Genomic DNA, 20,000 nt, shown 5'->3' on the forward strand with positions numbered 1-20,000 from the left:
CTACACAAAAAAATCAATACAAGATATGTGGCATAATTTCTTGTCTTGCATGTCCCTAAGTCTCAACCTTGTAATCTGATGAGAAAGAGGGAGCGTTCTGCTTCTGCTTTCTTCATATGCTTGATTTTCATTTTACAGAAGAAATAAGTTTTGATAATTGTTGAATAAATAAAATATGCCTGTTCGTTTCTTCAATCTTGAATCAGCTTATGGAAATTCCCAGAACAAAGCGAGGCAACGTCATACCAATCGCCCATTCTCGGGCCTTTCTGGCAAGCCGAGAAGCGATTGGTTTACAATATGATCAGCATAAATTTGTGTGGGTGTTCAGTGTTAGTTATAGTCATAATATTTTTGACTGGGCTGAAGATTTATAATTATTTTACATATATATATATCTCATTCAATGAAGGACACCCCCCCCCCCTCTCCCGAGACCAACAATCTGAAACATAGAAGAATTTTTGAATACGATATCAATCTGATATTTTCAATGTTCTTAATGTTTGCCGTGATTACAGAAGTCACTGTTACCACTTTCTGTAATAATTAACAAACAGTTACTGATATGTACAAACATATGGATATAAACACAAAAAAATGTGTTTCTTATTTTGGTTGAACATGTTTTGTGATGACACAGATCTTGAAAGTAAGTAATAAGTAGAAAACAGTCCAATATGTCAGATATCGAATGGGCAATGTCACTGTTCTGGGATTTGTCTCTGCCTTAAAACATTTTACCGAAATTAGGTTGTATACTACCTAACAATGTCTAAGAAATCAGGCCACTGTTTACAATATAGCAGTTTTTCTGTTTGTTATTCATATATATATAGTGCATTACATTTTTTATTATAATTGCGTTCTGAGGAGAAGACTAAATGATGTGTATTCATAATTTTGCCCATAAATTGTCACACTGCATGGACAAAAACTACCATTATGAACACATTCACAATACCGAGTTTCAAATATTGAAATTAAGATTTGTCTTGGTCAACTATTCGGCATGGCGTATTATGATTGCATTCATAAAATCATATTTAATTTTCAATACCTATTTTCTATCAGGAGTTTCTTTGATGTATAAATGATTTCTGAATGTCGATCTTGAACTTTATTACCACTTTGAAAATAATTTTACAGAGTTTCATTTATTTTTGTTTAATTTTTTTGTCTCTTCAGCATGGTGAATGGACATATAATTTTCCCACATAAAACTGAAATAGAAATGCTCACTGTCCAAGCTATTCAATAATAGGGGTGATCACTGCTCAAGCAATCCCTCTCATAAAGTGTGGTCAAATAATGGGATAAATTAATTACTGGAGCTTTAATTATAATATGTGGTCACACCTTTAATTGATTGAAAATGATGTACATGTACTATACTGCAGTCTGTGTTTGATTTTATTTAACTCAATATCTAACAATACTTATTTAAAAGATAATTATATCATTAGTGATTTTTCACTTGTAGTTTTCTATACTAATTTTCATTTTACCCTGCATCTAGTTATATCTGAACAAGTCTTTGTTTACCTCATCTGCCATTAGGCCTACTAATGCTCAAGCGTGTGACGTATTCTGGAATCGGAAACCAAAATAGTCTATTTTTAGATACCACATGAGTAAATCACATGTAAACTGTACATTTTCAAGAGAGCTGATGGCCATCGTATGCTGATTGGTAACTATCTTTGCGATTGCCAGTTACATAATGTACAAGATGTTGTTCTATCCTTAGCTAACCACTTTTTCCAGAATCTTTGAAGTAAAAGTGAGGTTGGAATCTAGGTGATAGTCCCACAAGGTGAAAGATTGGGACTCATTTATGTAACATGTCCACATTGTTTTGGACAGGCAGAAAGAAAGTACCCAAAAATGGTTTACACTCAGTCTGAAAGTTTACACTAAATCCCAAGGCTGTCCACCAGAATTGAGAAAGCTTTATCAAATTAAAGCTCCCTAATATCAGACTGCTTGCTAATATTGGGACTTAATAGACTGAACAAACACAGTAATGATGTCATAGCAATGTTTTGATAAACAGGTCTGAAATACATGAAATGCTGTTAATCAAGGTATTTAAGAAATAGATTTCATTTCTGAAAATATGTGAGTGTATGAACTGCACCATTTCACTTTGGTAAAAATAGACCATATGTAATATGCATTGTTCACCACTGCATCACATTCATGAGGAAATGGCAATCATAACAATTTGTAAAGATACAAAAGCAAAAATAGATTGGAAATGTAAATATGTAATGATGTCTCTGGGACACAAGAGGATGTAATGTATAACAGTCTACCATGAATCGCATGGGAATGTCTGTATAACATGCAATTCAAAATTGCCAACAATAAATTATACATGTAAATACAAAAAACTATCGACATTTAATTGGGGTTGCATTTCTTTTGCATATTGGTGTACATATCCATTAACTGGTTGACGACAGAAAAAGCAATACTCAATACTCATACATAATAAATTCCAAATCTGTACATTTCATGGGAGTGATCAATTCCATAAACATATGTATCTCTGATATGTTTAATGCTACAGTTCTTACCATTACGCAACTGAATAAGAAATGTTTCATAACTTTAAATTACATAAAAGGCTCAAGGTTTTAGTAAGTTAATATTGATATGTACTGACTGCAAAACATTACCATAGTAATTTTGTTTTTTATTGTCTATGTAATAACCTCATTTTCTCCAGAAATTTAGAAAGCAAAGGAAATTGATTTCTGTAAACATGATCTGACTTAATGGCTGACTAGTTGTAATATTCTGAAGCCTGATCAATTTCTGAATTCACTTTATGTGTGATTCATTATGCAAGACCTTGGGTACTAGAATGAGAATGTATTATTCAATACTTGTCTAAATTAGTTGCTGTGTGTATCAGAATTAATGCCTGACAATATTAAAATCATTCATTGCACCTCCTGCAAAATGTTATTTCATCAATCCATTAACAAGGAACATGTTCATGTATGCATTATATGAATTGTTACAACCAGTATGTGCAATATTTAATGAACTTGATGAATAACTGAACCCGAAAGACACAAACACAGAGATGACCAAGTTTACCTCTCAAATGTTTGTTATACAATAATCACTTGTTGACTGTAAATAATCTACAGGTGTCAGCAGGATCATATTACTAAGGTCTGTTATTCCAACAGAGATATTAACCATTTATTTTGTTTTGGAACTTAATTATTACCAGGAAGAGACAATGCATGACTATACACATTATCTTTTATTATATGATGGAATAATTCTGAGCTTTCTGATTGGCTGAGATCCAACAAATAAGAAACAAGACACCCACAGGCCTTATTGGTAACCTGAATATTAGTTTAAAATACCACTAGCACCAAGGTCTGCGAATAGAATCATTTTCCTGCTCTGCATATCTAATCTAATACACAAATCCCCTGGAAAAAGCCCATACTGATGAAAGACTTTACATTATACAGTTATTGACTGGGTTTAAGAAGAAAAGCTTGTTTGATCTGGTGCCCAAAGCTGCATGTAGGATGAGAGCAACAAATGTACTTGAGGGTCAAAGAAAACAGCTGTTGTCTGCTGAGGACACAGTCTATAACTGTTTTGTTATACACTTTCATTCTTTTAGTCCCATGGGATCCGGATTAGAGTAGGGCTCAGTACCCCTTGCTTGTTGTAAGAGGCGACTAAATGTGGTGGTCCTTCAGATGAGACCGCAAAAACCAAGGTCCCATGTCACAGCAAGTGTGCATGGCAAGATAAAGATCCTTTCCTGCTCAAAGGCCATAAGACCCAAGCAAAGATCTAAATTTTGCAGGTGACATCTCCATGAGTGAACAAGATGTGTTTGTGAACACAAATGCCCCCAATAATGGCCAATTCCAAAGATGGTCAATGTCACAAGGACAAATATCTTGGTACTTGTAGAAAGATCTTGTCACAAGAAATGCTCAATTGTGCAATATGAAAGCTGTAATATAAATTTACCATTTAAAAGTTATGACCAATGTCAATTTTTTTAAAAGTAGGTCAACCTCCAAGGTCACAGGGTCAAACATTTTGGTACCCGAGGAAAGGTCTTGTCACAAGAAATACTCATGTGAAATATCAAAGCTCTAGCACTTGCTCATGAGTTACTGTTCAAAAGTTATTTGCAAGGTTAAAGTTTTCAAAAAGTAGGTAAAACTCCAAGGTCAAGGTCACAGGGTAGAAAATGTTGGTACCCACGAAAAGGTCTAATCACAAGGATTACTCATGTGAAATATCAAAGCTCTAGCACTTCATGTTCAAAAGTTATTTGCAAGGTTATAGTTTTCAAAAAGTAGGTCAAACACCAAGGTCAAGGTAACAGGGTAGAAAATGTTGGTACCCACAGAAAGGTCCTGTCACAAGGAATATTCATGTGAAATATCAAAGCTCTAGCACTTACTGTTCAAAAGTTATTTGCAAGGTTAAAGTTTTAGACAGAATGACAAAATTACAGAATGACAGACAGGACAAAAACAATATGCCCCCCCCCCCCCCCCCCCTCCCCGATCTTCGATTTTGGGGGGGCATAAAAATTCTCAAGAGGGATGTTAAATTATACAACCAACCAACCATTGTTCTTTAAAGTTGTTTTTAATATCTAGATGCTCATGGTTTGTTGACTTTGAACCTTTAACAGGACAGTGAGATTGCATATACATTCGATCATCACCATATCATTAGTTTAAAAGAAAACATACACAATATCCAAATTTAAAATAATTATGTATTTTTGTGTTTCTGCTCTCCTTTACATCTAATTTACTCTGAATTTCATCATCAGTTAAATCAGTGAACCTTGTCATTGCGTAAACAATATGCATTAATGCAGAAGAACAAGAATTACATGACTTAGAGCCAATAGAAATTAGTAGAGCTGACTATTGCCTGGTCAACAGTTCGAAAAATGTTGACCAGTCAACAGACTATTAGTGTGAGAGTTGATTTAACAGTTTTAAAAAATATGTTGGTTCTGTATCATATTAGTTTTATATAGGACAAAAATTATGGTGTATAACAAAATATAATGATAATCATGTCATATTAACACTATATGGCTATTTTGGGCCAAGTCAAAACTCTGGCATTGTGAAATTCACAATTTTGTTAACGTATATACTCGCCTATAAGTCGGATTCTTGGGAGTTAAATTTTGGTCCAATCTATGTCCGACTTATAGGCATGTCCTAAGAGGATTGGTATTTTTCTGGATGGCATAATGTTTTTTAAACAACTCTGTACTCCGAATCATAATTATCGTCGACTGGACATATTATATTATTTATGTATTCTAATATTATGCATAAAAAAACAAGAATTTACATATTTTAATAATTTCATTTATCTTAAGAGTATATTATTTATTTTCTAAATTACTAACTTATTTTCTCAATAACTTGACTTACTGTGAATCTTTTGTTAATCGGTAAAACAGAATTGCAAACCCGATTTAGTATTAAAATATTCATTTGTGCTGTCTAAAATATATTTGATAAAAGATTTTATACCATTCAGATATAGTTTAATTAGACTGCAAGAGTCTATAATTCTTGACTATATTACTTCTCCATTATGTTTATGAAATTAATGGTACCCCGTCGACACGGTTTTCTCAGGGCGTATGCCACTAAGTAAACATAGTGTCAGTTATAGGACAAGGGTAATTAAGAGGCAATAATTGTTTAAGTAAAAGAAGGGTGAAAAAGTCATATCAATAATCGCCAATAATAGATCAAGGGTATAGTGTAAACCAAACACAACAGATATGGCTTCTTTAGGAACGTGAGAACGAATTCCTTTCATGTTCGGACACTTGCTGGAGACTCCAAAGTGTATTTGTGGTGTTTGTTTTTGTTTTTAATCATGGCTAAGTATTGTTGAGAATATATCAGTTACATTATTAGTACTATATATCTATCTACATTATTAATAGTACTATATATCTACATTATTAGTACTATATATCTATCTACATTATTAGTACTATATAACTATCTAAATTATTAGTACTACATGTATATATCTATCTAAATTATTAGTACTATACATCTATCTACATTATTAGTACTATATAATCTATCTACATTATTAGTACTATATAATCTATCTACATTATTAGTACTATATAATCTATCTACATAGTATACTGCATACCTCAAATAAATGTATCTTTCCATTGCTTAGTTTCATTTCCATCAAAATGGTGGGCTCTAGTACTCGGTTTAGAACACTGAAACAGAGAGGAATAACACTCACATGCTATATACAAAAAGGTTGTCTCAAAAGTTCATTGACACTCATTTTTATCAATCCAATTTCAATTACTATAAAGAAAGCTAATAAAACAATGCAAATGTACTAAAAATAATTTATGTACAATTCTTACATGTATATTCTGAACATAGAATAGACTATGTGACAATTCCTCAAAATTCAGTGAAGGAGGAAATATGAGTATAATTTTTGTATTCAAAATCTAATAGTTTCTTTAATATAAATCATTGTACTAATGAAAAATGACAGTTAAAATCATTTTTCTCTAATGTATCTTGTGTTCATGCAGTGGCAGTCACTGTAATTTTGATGTCATCATTGCAATTGGGAACTACTTAAACAAACAGTAAAATAAACTAGAACTGTCCTAATGGGACTAATACCCCCCGCGGGGCATATAAGATGATGGGAAATATTTAATGCAAGCACATTGGATATTTTCACATTATCTACAGGGCAATCAATGTGAATGCAGAAGTGTATATTCTACAAATAAACTCTGGACAAATTGTGTCTATTACTACAAGTACAACCAAACCAGAAAATGTCCGTAACTTCCATAACTGTTAAAATATTTCAATGAAAATAGAAGATGCACAACTACATTATATATATAAGATGAGAATAAAGTTTGAATCAAATCTGTTCAACGGTATTAGAATTAAACTCTGGACAAAGTGCGCAACCCCCAAAATGAAAAGAAAATGTGTGTAACTTCTATAACTGTTAAAATATTTCAATGAAAATAGGAGATGCACAACTACATAATATATAGAAGATGTGCATAAAGTTTGAATGAAATATGTCCAGTGGTATTAGAAATAAACTTCGGACAAATTGCGTCTACAGACAAACGGACGGACGGACAGACGGACGGACAAAGTGATTCCAGTATACCACCCCAAACTTCGTTTGCGGGGGGTATAAAAATTTCAAGACTTTGCTTATTATCTACTGAGTACATGATAAACACCTGATGTAAATCTCTTATATATATATGTGTGGGCATGTTCTGAATACAGACATAGTCCATTGCAACCTTTTGGACAGTCCACACAGTGACACAAATTAAATTTCTAGTCCCCCTACCGGTGGAGCTGAAGGGGACTTTAGGTTTGCTCCCTGTCTGTCCATGCATCTGTATGTTAGACTGGTAAATCAGTTTTCTGCATTTAATTCATTATGCTTGCAGATATTCCTTTGTTATTTGGTATACTGCTTTATCAAGACATTTGAATTTTATTCTGGTCCATTGATTACTTGATTAGTTACAGCCCTTGGACTTAGAAAATAAATGCAAATACACTTAGTCTAGTCTTTTTTTAGTATTGCTTCTAGATATTCAATTGATATTTGGTGTATTGCTTTATCATGACAAGTTACAGATCAAGTTCAAATTCTGTTTCAGTCTATTTCTTTTTTGCCAAGTAATGACCCTTGGACATATAAAATATTTCCACCTAGAGATATTTTGATTTATATATTTAGATTGAATTTTTTTAAAAAAATTGTATGCATTAAGTTTGCATTCTCATCAAAAGAAATTCTGCTGGTAGGGGGCTATGTAATTGCCATGAATTACTCTCAGAAATGCTTGTTTGCTATAAACTAAACATCTATCAGTACATTTAAAACAGAGGTTGAGGGTCATCGCTAGCCAAGAGTTTATGATCTGCTCCGCTTCTCTACAGCCCTTGGCTGCGTTAGGACGATTTTTGTAACTTTTAGTGGCGTCCTCTAGCGGATAAAGAAAACAAACTGTTTGCATGGTTTACATTATGTTCAACCAATGAAATTGCGTTTTTCAACTACACTTTGTGTGTTGTTAAAATAAAAATGGCTGCAACCACTGAGTTACACTGTTTTGTATGTAAATCATTCAGAATCAATAAACTTTTTTTTTCGTAGGTAAATCCTCATTTCAGTCTGAAAATCTGATTAAATGGAAGCGTTTTGAAGACAATAACTAAGTGTTTACACATTCCTTTGTCTTGCATGTGTTCTGACGTAACACACTCTCTGCAGGGGACTTGGCCTGCATCCAATCATATGCAGGAAATTGTTGTCATGAAAATTGTGCTAACACAGCCAAGGGTTGTAGAGAAGCAGAGCGGATCGTAAACCCTAGCTTGGCTAGCGAAGATGGGGGAGTATTTGGAACACCCCAACCTGGTTGAAATTTCTTGAACAAAATAGGATATTTTCTCTTATTTTGAAATCTGTAACCCTAATTTTTGGACAGAAAGGGTAACATCTTGAGCAACCCCCCCCCCCCCCCCTTCAACTTGCATTGATTGTATCTTGTTTTTAAGGTCATCTCTGAGAACCCGTGACATTCACACCTGATGCTGAGCGTTTGGAGATGGAACTGTCACTACTTGTTTTAACGACTTAGGTCTGTCGCAGCCGGGATTTGAACCCTGACCTTCCACATGCTGGGCAAACGCACCACCTCTAGACCACCGTGGCGGTTTCCAACTTGTAAAAAAAATCTGCCTCAGTAAAAGACATGAGGAGAGATGACTAGTACACTAGTATGTGACCATATTCCTTATGTTTATTGATTGATTAAATATTGTTTAACATCCCTCTCGAGAAAATTTCACTCATATGGAGACGTCACCACTACCGGTGAAGGGCTGCATTCATGGGTAAGAAATATAATTTTATAATAAGCAGTCATATTCACAATATAGGCTTATTCTTCGTTATCGTATAGTGATAAAAACTTGGTATTTGCATGCCTTGTGGAAATGGCAACATCAACTCTCCACTTGAGTTGATCCAGCTTAGGTAATCTTGGTCTGCTGGCCAAAATCTCTTGTTCTATACGTGACCTCCTGCAAAGGACAAATATTAGAAGTATCATAGTTATGCTGAAAATATGGATCCTAAACATGAAAGAGTATAAGATAATATACAATTACAAGACGCCAAGGGCCTAGAATCGCTCTTCTGATACATTGTAGAGGAGGCAAAAATTCTCACTAACCAAGATTCATCAATTAACAAAGTTTGATGATGTTAAGTCAAACAGTACTTTAAAATTTAAATGTAACTGTCCAAAAGTAGGTCGCAGTGACCTACTTTTGGTCGACACACTGAAGACTCAAGATGCATCAACTGACAAGTCAAATAGTATTAAAATATAGCCGTCAAATTCCAAAAGAAGGCCATGTGACCTACTTTTTGATCGACCGATAACACTCCAAAGACTCAAGATGCATCAACTGACAAAGTTTGATAATTGAAGTCAAATAGTATCTGAAATATTCAGATATAAACGTCAAATTCCAAAAGTAGGTCACAGTGACCTACTTTTTGGTCGACACACTCTGAAGACTCAACATGCATCAACAGACAAAGTTTGATAATTGTAAGTCAAATAGTATCTGAAATATTAAAATATAGCCGTCAAATTCCAAAAGTAGACCGTGACCTACTTTTTGGTTAACAAACTATGAAGACTCAAGATGCATCAACTGACAAAGTTTGATGATCCTAGCTTTCATAGTGTCCAAAATATGCATCTAAAATTGAAAATGTGAAATTTGAATGTCTGCAAAATTCAAAAAGTAGGTCACTGTGACCTACTTTTTTTGATAAATATGTTTTGAGGCCTCTAGACGCATCATCTTACAAAGTTTGATGATTCTAAACCTCTCGGTATCTGAAATAACAACCTAAAATGTATTCATAAATGATTAGCCATAAAATTCAGAAAGTAGGTCATGGTGACATAATTTTCACATGACGCAGTTCAAGGTCCCATGATCCATCAACTGACAACTTTTGATGATCATAGGCTCAAAAGTGTTCAAGATATGCATCAAAATCCATTTAATAATAATTACCTGCGAAATTCAAAAAGTAGGTCACCATGACCTACTTTTGAGACAACATTATATTAGGTCCTAAGATGCATCAACTGACAAAATTTGATGATCCTAGTCCTTATACTAAGCAAAATATCAAAGTTTTAACAAAACAAAATTTAAGGTCAACTTTGAAGTGACCTTGAGACCACACCCTTTGCCTCTGAGGATGATGCCTTGAATTTTTTTTTTTATCTACAACCTATCCTCATCCTTATGCATAAGTTTGGTGATAATTTGCCCAGTGGTTCTTGAGAAAAAGATTTTTTAGCAACCACTACTTTTGTTTGCATTTTCCTAATTATCTCCCCTTGTTAAATGGTCACAACCCTAGTTTTAGTACAAATAAAAGCCTTTGGGCCAAGGATACCCTGTGACATATTTGACAAGAATTGGCCAAGGGGTTCTTAAGATATAGCCCTTTTTCCAAAAAGTTGACGCACACCGCACGCTAGACATATGGCCATATGATTAGCTCTTTGAACCTTCTGCTCAGAAGAGCTAAAAAGTGGGTGAAGCCATTCATTGTCTTGTGCTGACACAATGAATTGTTACAAACCAATATAACAATATACCTTTCTGATTTAACAACATGAGGCCTATTGTCCACATTCTGATTATACATGAAATGAGATTTCTAAGTTTGAAATACGTAGGGTAGGTACATGTAACCAATGAGCAAAACTTGTATCACTGGACAACATTAAATTTCATTATATCATTTTGACAAAATTTACCTTTTTGTTGCAAAGAAAGATTCCCATGGTCTTATATCTTTAAGATATTTAAAGACCCAATTCTAAGTTAACACCCACAAATTGTAAGGTGCTTGTCAATCAAACATTTAACAATAGATCTCAGGGGGAGTGACATCTGCAGTCACTGTGGTCTGGAGCTACCCCAGAGAGGTGTTTTGATAACAATAACAGCCAGTACCTACATACATTCTTTAGATCTTGAGGAAGCCCAGTATACCTGAGTTTTGATAGCATTGACCTGTCCAAAATTGCTATTTTCTGGAAATTCAATTGTTTTTAAAAAGACCCCTGAACAATGCAATTTCAATATAATTGTAGTTTTTTCCCCTCTATATACATGCATTGTAAATTACATAATCAGAAATCAAACAATAATTTGCACAATAATTTCTAAAATTTGTAACTTATTGAAATAATTTGTCATCAATTTATGATATTTCTATATTTATAACAGGAATTATTCATTGAGTCAATGACTCAGAGAGTAAGAGAGAGAAAGAGAGGGTGGGTGTAGACTGTGTGTCAGCTACCCTTCGGAATATAACCATTATTCAAACACTATGACCATGGAAACTCTGCAGAGGTCCCTGAGACAGGTCCTGTGTATATCAAAACTATATTTTAAAAAAAGCAGGGACAGGTAGATTTCTACCATGTTCTGTCTCTGTGTATTTCTTTGAGTGCCATGAGATATACCAATTAACATCTTGGTAAACCCTGGCCACTCCAGGTAAATAACATCTGTTTAGATTAGGCTCTGCCTACATACCTGTTCCCTTTGGTGTAAGTAAGTTCGCGAAGGTTCTCATTCAGTGCAGTAAGATGCATGTATACCCTGTCCTCCACCCATGCACAATGAATTTTGCATAATTATGCTACAACTTAAAATGTTCTTTTGTCGATGCAAATATTAAAAAGATCACTGATTTATTTTTATCAGTATGACTAATGTATACATACTACATATTTACTGTATGACTATATCTCCTCTAAAGCTCGATCATTGCAAGAGAATAAAAATCTTTTCTTATTAGAGTGTGAGAATTTATGTTCGCTAGCATCCCTGCGTACCTCATATTTATCACTGTGAATCACTTATTGTGAACAACAATTTTCAAAGCAAAATATTTACAATATAAAATGAAGATTTGAACACAATTATAATTGTGTTCTTGTGTAAGTAGCCTCATGCTAATAATTTGTTTTTCTGTATAAAATCAGCTGTTGTGTAACCGTTTTATAAGAAGGCAATAAAGGTCATTGTCACATGTAGAAGTCTCATATCATGCACTGACCAGATCAAACTACAGCACCACAGGTAAAAACAAGTCTGTATATTAAATCCTTATTGATGTAGCCAAGACAAAGCTTCTCATAATTCATCTGATTACACAGAGAAAATGAACTCTTCACCTCAGAAAGGTATTTGGTAAGGGGGGATTTTCATTGTTATGTTGACAGGTACTCTTCAAGTCTTGAAAGTCAATTTGTGACAATTCTGAACTATAATTAATATAAGAAGACAATTATGTTTTTTATATTTTTGTCAGTGATGCGCACATATGCTGTTTCACTGTAATATATTTCTTGATAAAAACACTGACAATTCAATCTGACAGAAAAAAAAACTTATGCTTACAAAAACTATAGATAAAATGAATCAATATCTAAGGTGTTTGTATTTTGGGGGATATAAAAGCAATAACAACCTGGGGTAATATATATATAGTATATGAAATTTAATCCTAATCTAGCAAAAGTTTCTCTAAGTTATTGGTTGGACAATAGAAAGTCATGTGACCTTCAATTTATACAAGGTGTCCATGGTTCACATAGCTCACTTGAGCATGCAGTTGCAGTTTCACATGTAAAACATCAAATCCTAAACATGTATGACCATCAGATCTTAGCTATTTTCATATTCGTAATCCTGAACAAATCGATACATGCAGTACAGAAATAATTCAATGAATGAACTGAAATACATTTTTATGACTTAATACCTACAAGTATCATGATATTTTCTTTATATGAGGTTGTAAATACCAGTCACTAACTAAAGCACTATGTATGTCAATGCATTTGATGCAGTAAACTTGATCTAGATAAAATTTACTTTCAAGTTAACACACGAAAAACAAAAGGCCCATGGATCACATCGCTCACCAGAGAAGCAGTTCCTAGCAATAAACAAGCTTGAGCAAAACTATCAATGCATGTACACGCAGCTAGGTTAAAAATAAACTTTTCAAAGGTAACAACTAAAAATTCATTAATTATCAACCTTAATTATTAAATTTGACTACAAATTCATTAATTATCATATGCCCTTGTAGACAGGTATGGTCTTTCATATCAACAAACATCTAAGGATGCTCTGTACCAAGTTTTGTTCCCTATACATTCGCATGTTAAACTTTGATCCCCCTACTGTGGCCCCACCCTAATCCCACAGGTCATGATTTTTACAAACTTGAATCTCCACTATGTCAGGAAGCTAAATTCATGTAAATTTCAGTTTTTGTGGCCCAGTGGTTCTTGAAAAGAAGATTTTTAAATGACATCACCCTATTTTTGCATTTTTGTGATTATCTCCCCTTTGAAGGGGGCATGACCCTTCATTTGAACAAACTTGAATCCCTTCACCAAAGGATGCTTAGTGCCAAGTTTGGTTGAAATTGGCCCTGTGGTTCTGGATAGGGCTGAAACGATCGATATGCCTCCTTCACGATTCAATACTTTCAATACAATACAATTTACAGAAACGAGGCCCATGGGCCACATCGCTCACCTGAGTCACCTTGGTCCATATCTAAAGACTTTCCATATATATTTGCATGTAAAACTTTAGTCCCTATGATGGCCCCAACTACCCCTGGAGGTCACGATTTTTGAAACTTGAATCTACACTACGTCAAAAAGCTTTCATGTAAATGTCAACTTCTTTGGCCCAATGGTTCTTGAGAAGAAAATATTTAAAGATTTTCCCTATATATTTGTATGTAAAACTTTGATCCCCCTGTGGCCCCATCCTACCCCCAGGGGCCATGATTTGAACAAACTTGAATCTGCACGATGTCAAAATTTTCATGTAAAAATCAGCTTTTCTGGCTTAGTGGTTCTCGAGAAGAAGATTTTAAAAGATTTTTCCTATATATTTGTATGTAAAACTTTGATCCCCTATTGTGGCCCCATCCAACCCCTGGGGCCCATGATTTGAACAAACTTGAATCTGCATTATGTCGGGAAGTTTTCATGTAAATCTCAGCTTTTCTGGCTTAGTGGTTCTTGAGAAGAAGATTTTATTAAAGTTTTTCCTTATATATTAATATGTAAAACTTTGATCCCCCCCCCCCCCCCCGTGGCCCCATCCTACCCCCGGGGGGCCATGATTTGAACAAACTTGAATCTGAATTATGTCAGGAAGCTTTCATGTAAATCTCAGCTTTTCTGGCTTAGTGGTTCTTGAGAAGAAGATTTTTAAAGTTTTTCCCTATATATTTGTATGTAAAACTTTGATCCACCCTTGTGGCCCCATCCTACTCCAGGGACCATGATTTGAACAAACTTGAATCTGCACTATGTCAGAAAATTTTCATGTAAAAATCAGCTTTTCTGGCTCAGTGGTTCTTGAGAAGATTTTTCCTATATATTTGTATGTAAAAGTTTGATCCCCTATTGTGGCCCCATCCAACCCCCGGGGCCCATGATTTGAACAAACTTGAATCTGCATTATGTCTGGAAGCTTTCATGTAAATCTCAGCTTTTCTGGCTTAGTGGTTCTTGAGAAGAAATTTTTTAAAGTTTTCCCCTATACAGTGGAACCCCGTTATTACGTTCCCCCTTTAATACGTTAGTCCGCATATTACGTTGGAATTTCAAAGCACAAAACCATTTCTTAACAAACCTATATAAAATAGACCTCATTATTACGTTGTCCTAAGATGCCGGGACTCGGTATTACGTTGTAAAAATTCCCACGAAAACGTAATAAACCCCTAATTATTCAATAGTGATACTCAAAATAATAAGCCATTCACACCTTGACTGCCTGAGGCAGTCACCACGCAAATTTCCTGGTCTGTTTGGGGATTAGAGACGCTTGACTGATTACGCTTCGATAGATCTAGCGACATCAATACAGGTGAATACTCCGTATCGAAGCCAGTGATAAACAATTAAATAATGTTTATTTAGAAATTGTACTCTATGAAATAAACTTCATTTTTCATATTTTGATAATCAAAGAAATAATTTCTCAACTACCTGCGTGTTCAGCATAGTGTGATTACCTTCGCTATTAAAACTCTATTTACGGACAGCTTTGGTACCAAACATGAAAGACAAGATTTATGGTAGCAATGTTAAAACCGCTTGGGTAACTTCTTGGACATAGGTGACTAAAGGTGTTCAATTAAAAAATTGTCCATTGTTTGGACATGCAGCTTGGGTGTTCGTAAATCTCGTCCATACATACACAAATCAAACTGTCCTGTGTTATCGGTCGATTCGTGCACGGCATTTACCTCTGTGAATATTCTAAAATCCCTTGATGCGCACGTGATTTTAGTGCCATCATTTAGCGTTGTAAATGAAATCTTCGTGCATCATTATATTTTTTTATGTGGATTGCGCTTAAATTGTTCTCCGTGTTTATCGTTGGTGAGAAAAGTGTGTAAGTGTTGGGTATCGTATGCGTTTTGTGTCAATAGTTTTGTTTTTTGGATGGGGATTTTTTTTTTATTGTGTTGTGTATTGTGTAATCAGCGAACTTAATAAAAATGATGTTTTGTTATTTTTTAATACGAGTGTTGAATACGAACCGGAACGAGTTATTGAGAGAAATTTACATGAACGCATTGTTTCAAAGTTGAACAAAATGGCGGTCCAAACGAATGCAGAAAAGCAACGTTTATCAAAACATCCTTATGAATCCTACACCAGAAATAAAGAAAAGGGATAAGAACATGAAGAATTACGGACATTAAAGATAAGATGTAAATAAAACAAAGTATCATAGTCTTTTAAACAAAGAAACAGTAAAGATATATTCACACACCCCTTCACGGAGTACCAACGGACGATATACAATTTCCAAACGATATTTTTAACGGATTTCACTGGGAACATTTATTACGTTGCCCCCGGTATTACGTTATTTTATCGTGACAAAATGGAAAACGTAATAACGGGGTTCCACTGTATATTTGTATGTAAAACTTTGATCCCCCCTTGTGGCCCCATCCTACACCCGGGGGCCATAATTTGAACAAACTTGAATCTGCAATATGTCAGGAAGCTTTCAGGTAAATTTCAGTTCTTCTGGCCCAGTGGTTCTTGAGAAGAAGATTTTTAAATGACCCCACCCTATTTTTGCATTTTTGTGATTATCTCCCCATTGAAAGGGACATGGCCCTTCATTTGAACAAACTTTAAAGCCCTTCACCCAAGGATGTTTTTGGCCAAGTTTGGTTGAAATTGGTCCAGTTGCAACAAATGTGAAAAGTATACAGATGGACAGACAGACGGACGGACAGATGGACGACGGACAAAATGTGATCACCGAAAAGCTCACTTGAACCTTCGGTTCAGGTGAGCTAAAAATCAATAATACCATCAAAGAAAACATTAATTACCACAATTAATTCACAATCAGAATTTTAAAAGCAAAATGTTTCCAAACTGCCAAACGGTAAGATGCCTGTTGGCTCTGTAGTTCAAACCGATAAAGTTCATTATTATTTTCATCAGACTCAATGTAAACGTTATTTGATGCTATTCTGTCCCCCATGCAGGAAAAAAAAAGTACAGGCTGAGACTGATGTATTTTACTGAATGTGTTTGTAATAAATGTATCGAACCGAAAATCGAAGCAATGAATCGAACATTGACTCAAACGTTATTGATATTTCAGTGAATCATTTCAGGCCTAGTTCTGGAGAAGAAGATAAAAATGTAAAGAGTTTACGACAGCGTCGACAGACAAATTTTAACAGAAAAGCTCACTTAATGGCTCAGGTGAGCTAAAAATCAAAACACTTAATTTGAACACATCAATTTAAAAAAATCACATTGCTCAATAAAATTAACCTGTTAATTCAAAATAGCAATTAATGAACCAATTAATGAACCCCTATACCGTGGTCCCATCCTAAAACCGGGTAATCAATTATAAATCTAGCCATTATTACTACATCAACATGCTTGCAAAGTATTTTGAAAAATTGTACATAATATATAGTTCTTAAAAGCAAGATTCTTTTTAAAAAACCTAAAACTCCACTTGCAGCCCTGCCAATGCTCTGGGGTCATGATTTCAACAGATCTACACTACATATGGATGATATCCACTAGCCCTGACCAAAACCACCAATGGAATTTGGATATCTCAGGGTGCTAGAGTTCTTCAGTTAGCAGTTTTTATTTCATGTGTTGTATGCATGCTAGAAAGCAGCTCTGTGATGTTTGAACTTTTGACCTGAAAATCGATAGGGGTCATCTAGCTAGCTTTAGATTACATGTCTGTGAATTTCCATAGCAGCAAAATTATATCAACAACTCATACAAGGGTTGATCCAATGTTCATGGAGTTCCAGTATAAGTTTTTTTAAAAATTATTTTTCAGTAAATAAAATTCAAAATTATACATGATAATATTTAACTGTGAATTTATGCATGAAATGTTCTTCCGACAGTACTGATTTGACAGTTGCCATAGAAACGGGTGTTGTGAAAAGTGGGGATACTTTATATATAAATTTTTTAAATAGAAGAGAAAAATACATGAAATATGATATGAAACCTTCTTGTTAGAACTTTATATAAAAAAAAACAACAGCTGTTCATGATTCAATTTTACTGATTATTTAGATATTCTATATGATAATGACATCATTAGAAAACGCCAAAAATTGATCAGTTATTCTAAAAGTTGTGAAAATCTTGGGTTGGTTGGTTGTATATTGTTTAACGTCCCTCTCAAGAATCTTTCACTCATATGGAGACGTCACCATTGCTGGTGAAGGACTCCAAAATTTAGGCCCATCCTTGGCGCTTACAGTTTTTGAGCAGGGAGGGATCTTTATCATGCCCTACCTGCTGTGACACGAGGCCTTGGTTTTTGCAGTCTCATTCGAAAGACCGCCCCATTCAGTCGCCTCTTACGACAAGTAATTAAGTTCTGATGACCTATTCTAACCTAGATTCCCATTTGGATGCATAAATTGATGACTCGGCCAGAAACAAGAATGCAATAAGGAACTATGTTCCAAATGGTACAAGAGATTTAAGGAGGGAAAAACTTTAGTGGAAAATGATATATGATCTGAATGGCTTGTGGGTTTAAGACATAAATTCCTTGCTGAAGGAGTGAGTGTATGAATGGATTTGGACTGCCGCTGCACTATGCATGAGATTGTTGCAGAAACTGGGAGTTCATATGAAACAGAGGGCTCATTTTGAAATTTACTTGAAGAAAACTGTCTAGATTCCTTTGTAAGGAAGAAATGGAGAAGATGAGTGTCTAGACTCCTTTCTGAGGCAGAGATGGAGAAGATGATCCAGTATTTCAGAGAGGTTTTACGACAAAGCAGCTGAATGTGACACGGTGTTCTTATAACAGATGCCATGCCAAAGACTCCCCAAGATTTTGCAAACATTTAATTTTCAAGCAGTTTGTCTCTCAGACATTAAATGTTATCATTAAGTTTCAAAATTGTCTAGTCATGTTAGATACAGTAACTTTGTATTTTATATGCCACTGCTTCATTTCAATAAAATTCTAGAAGAAAAGTCCTCACACTTTTGGATCAACCCTCTGATACACTACAGAAAATGAGAAAACTTATGCGAATTAAGGTACAGTCAAAGGTTATTTGTACAAATTTGAATATTGCTATAGAAAAGAATAAATTTTACAATATCAAATATTAAAAACAGTTCTCGTGAAGCAGTTTCGGTTAAACTTAATTGTTCAGATTAAAAGATTGTAAACCTTTCACTCAAGACATGTATATTTTTTTGTAAGTTACCTGCCCTTGACAAAAATTGAACAAGAGCGTTCCAAGAAACACATACCTGTCACCTGTGAGAACATCAGTATGGATTGACTTGCATGTAGCTACTGACACTTCTATTTTCTGACATGCAACAGTTATTGTAAAGAACAATCCAAACCCTGGTGAGTAATTCAGGGAGTGAGGGATTATTACATTAAGGAAGGGATTGAGTAATTCAGGGAGTGAGGGATTATTACATTAAGGAAGGGATTGTAAGGGTTAGAATTTGTAGTCCAAAACATCTTACATTTACCCAGCTTTGTTTATGATTTGATAATATCAAAATCTTAAAGAAATCTGGGGAAACATCACATATTTTGGATCACAATATAATCTTTTTATATATAGTTATTATATTGTCCATCTCATTTCATAAGTGAGACTACTGGCGGTTCTCCTATGCAGCTGGCTTTTACAATGAAATTGCCAATAATAAGAGATTTGAGGATAGGCTGGTGTTTTGAAAATATATTACAATTTGATGTTATTAATTATCACTATTAATGTCAACACACTCGTAACTGTCTAAACACGTGTACACACCAGTGTCTCCACACGTGTTTACGAACTTGTTTTCAGTCAATCGCACGTGATGTTACATAACTTCTATGGAAAGTTTATGTGTGGGATACCAAATGCACAAGAAATCAAACAAATGATTTTTATTATACTGATCAAAATAAATTTTGCCATCTAGATTCATTTTTGTTTATTTTTAACTAGAAATATGAATAAAAATGCATTTCTTCTTAGTTATGAACCAATAGTCGCCGATGATCAATTAGTTGTTCAGAGGTCTACGATGCTAATTGCTACTAATCGCGATTACAAAATAAAAGTCGTGGAAGGGAGCTCACTGCTGTGGAAGATGCACGTTAATCAAAATGCCGATGATGATGACATTGTTGACCAAAAAAATAAAAATAAATAATAACTTTGGAAATCATTTCAATTTTTTTTTTACAGACTTTATTTTC

General features: G+C 34.4%; 1 protein-coding gene across 1 annotated transcript in view; it reads right to left on the bottom strand.

Moving 5' to 3' along the window:
* The window catches only part of LOC125678136 (COMM domain-containing protein 5-like), a 45,510-nt gene that overhangs the window by 7,175 nt on the left and 18,335 nt on the right, over positions 1-20,000 (bottom strand). The window contains exons 5-6 of the mRNA XM_048916304.2: positions 9,078-9,173; positions 6,214-6,289 (exon numbers count right to left, since the gene is read on the bottom strand). Coding sequence (XP_048772261.2) covers positions 6,214-6,289; positions 9,078-9,173 — 172 coding nt within the window. The remainder of the gene's footprint in view (positions 1-6,213; positions 6,290-9,077; positions 9,174-20,000) is intronic.

This window comes from Ostrea edulis, chromosome 2 (assembly GCF_947568905.1).
Source record: "Ostrea edulis chromosome 2, xbOstEdul1.1, whole genome shotgun sequence".
In the NCBI taxonomy this organism is placed as follows: Eukaryota; Metazoa; Mollusca; class Bivalvia; order Ostreida; family Ostreidae; genus Ostrea; species Ostrea edulis.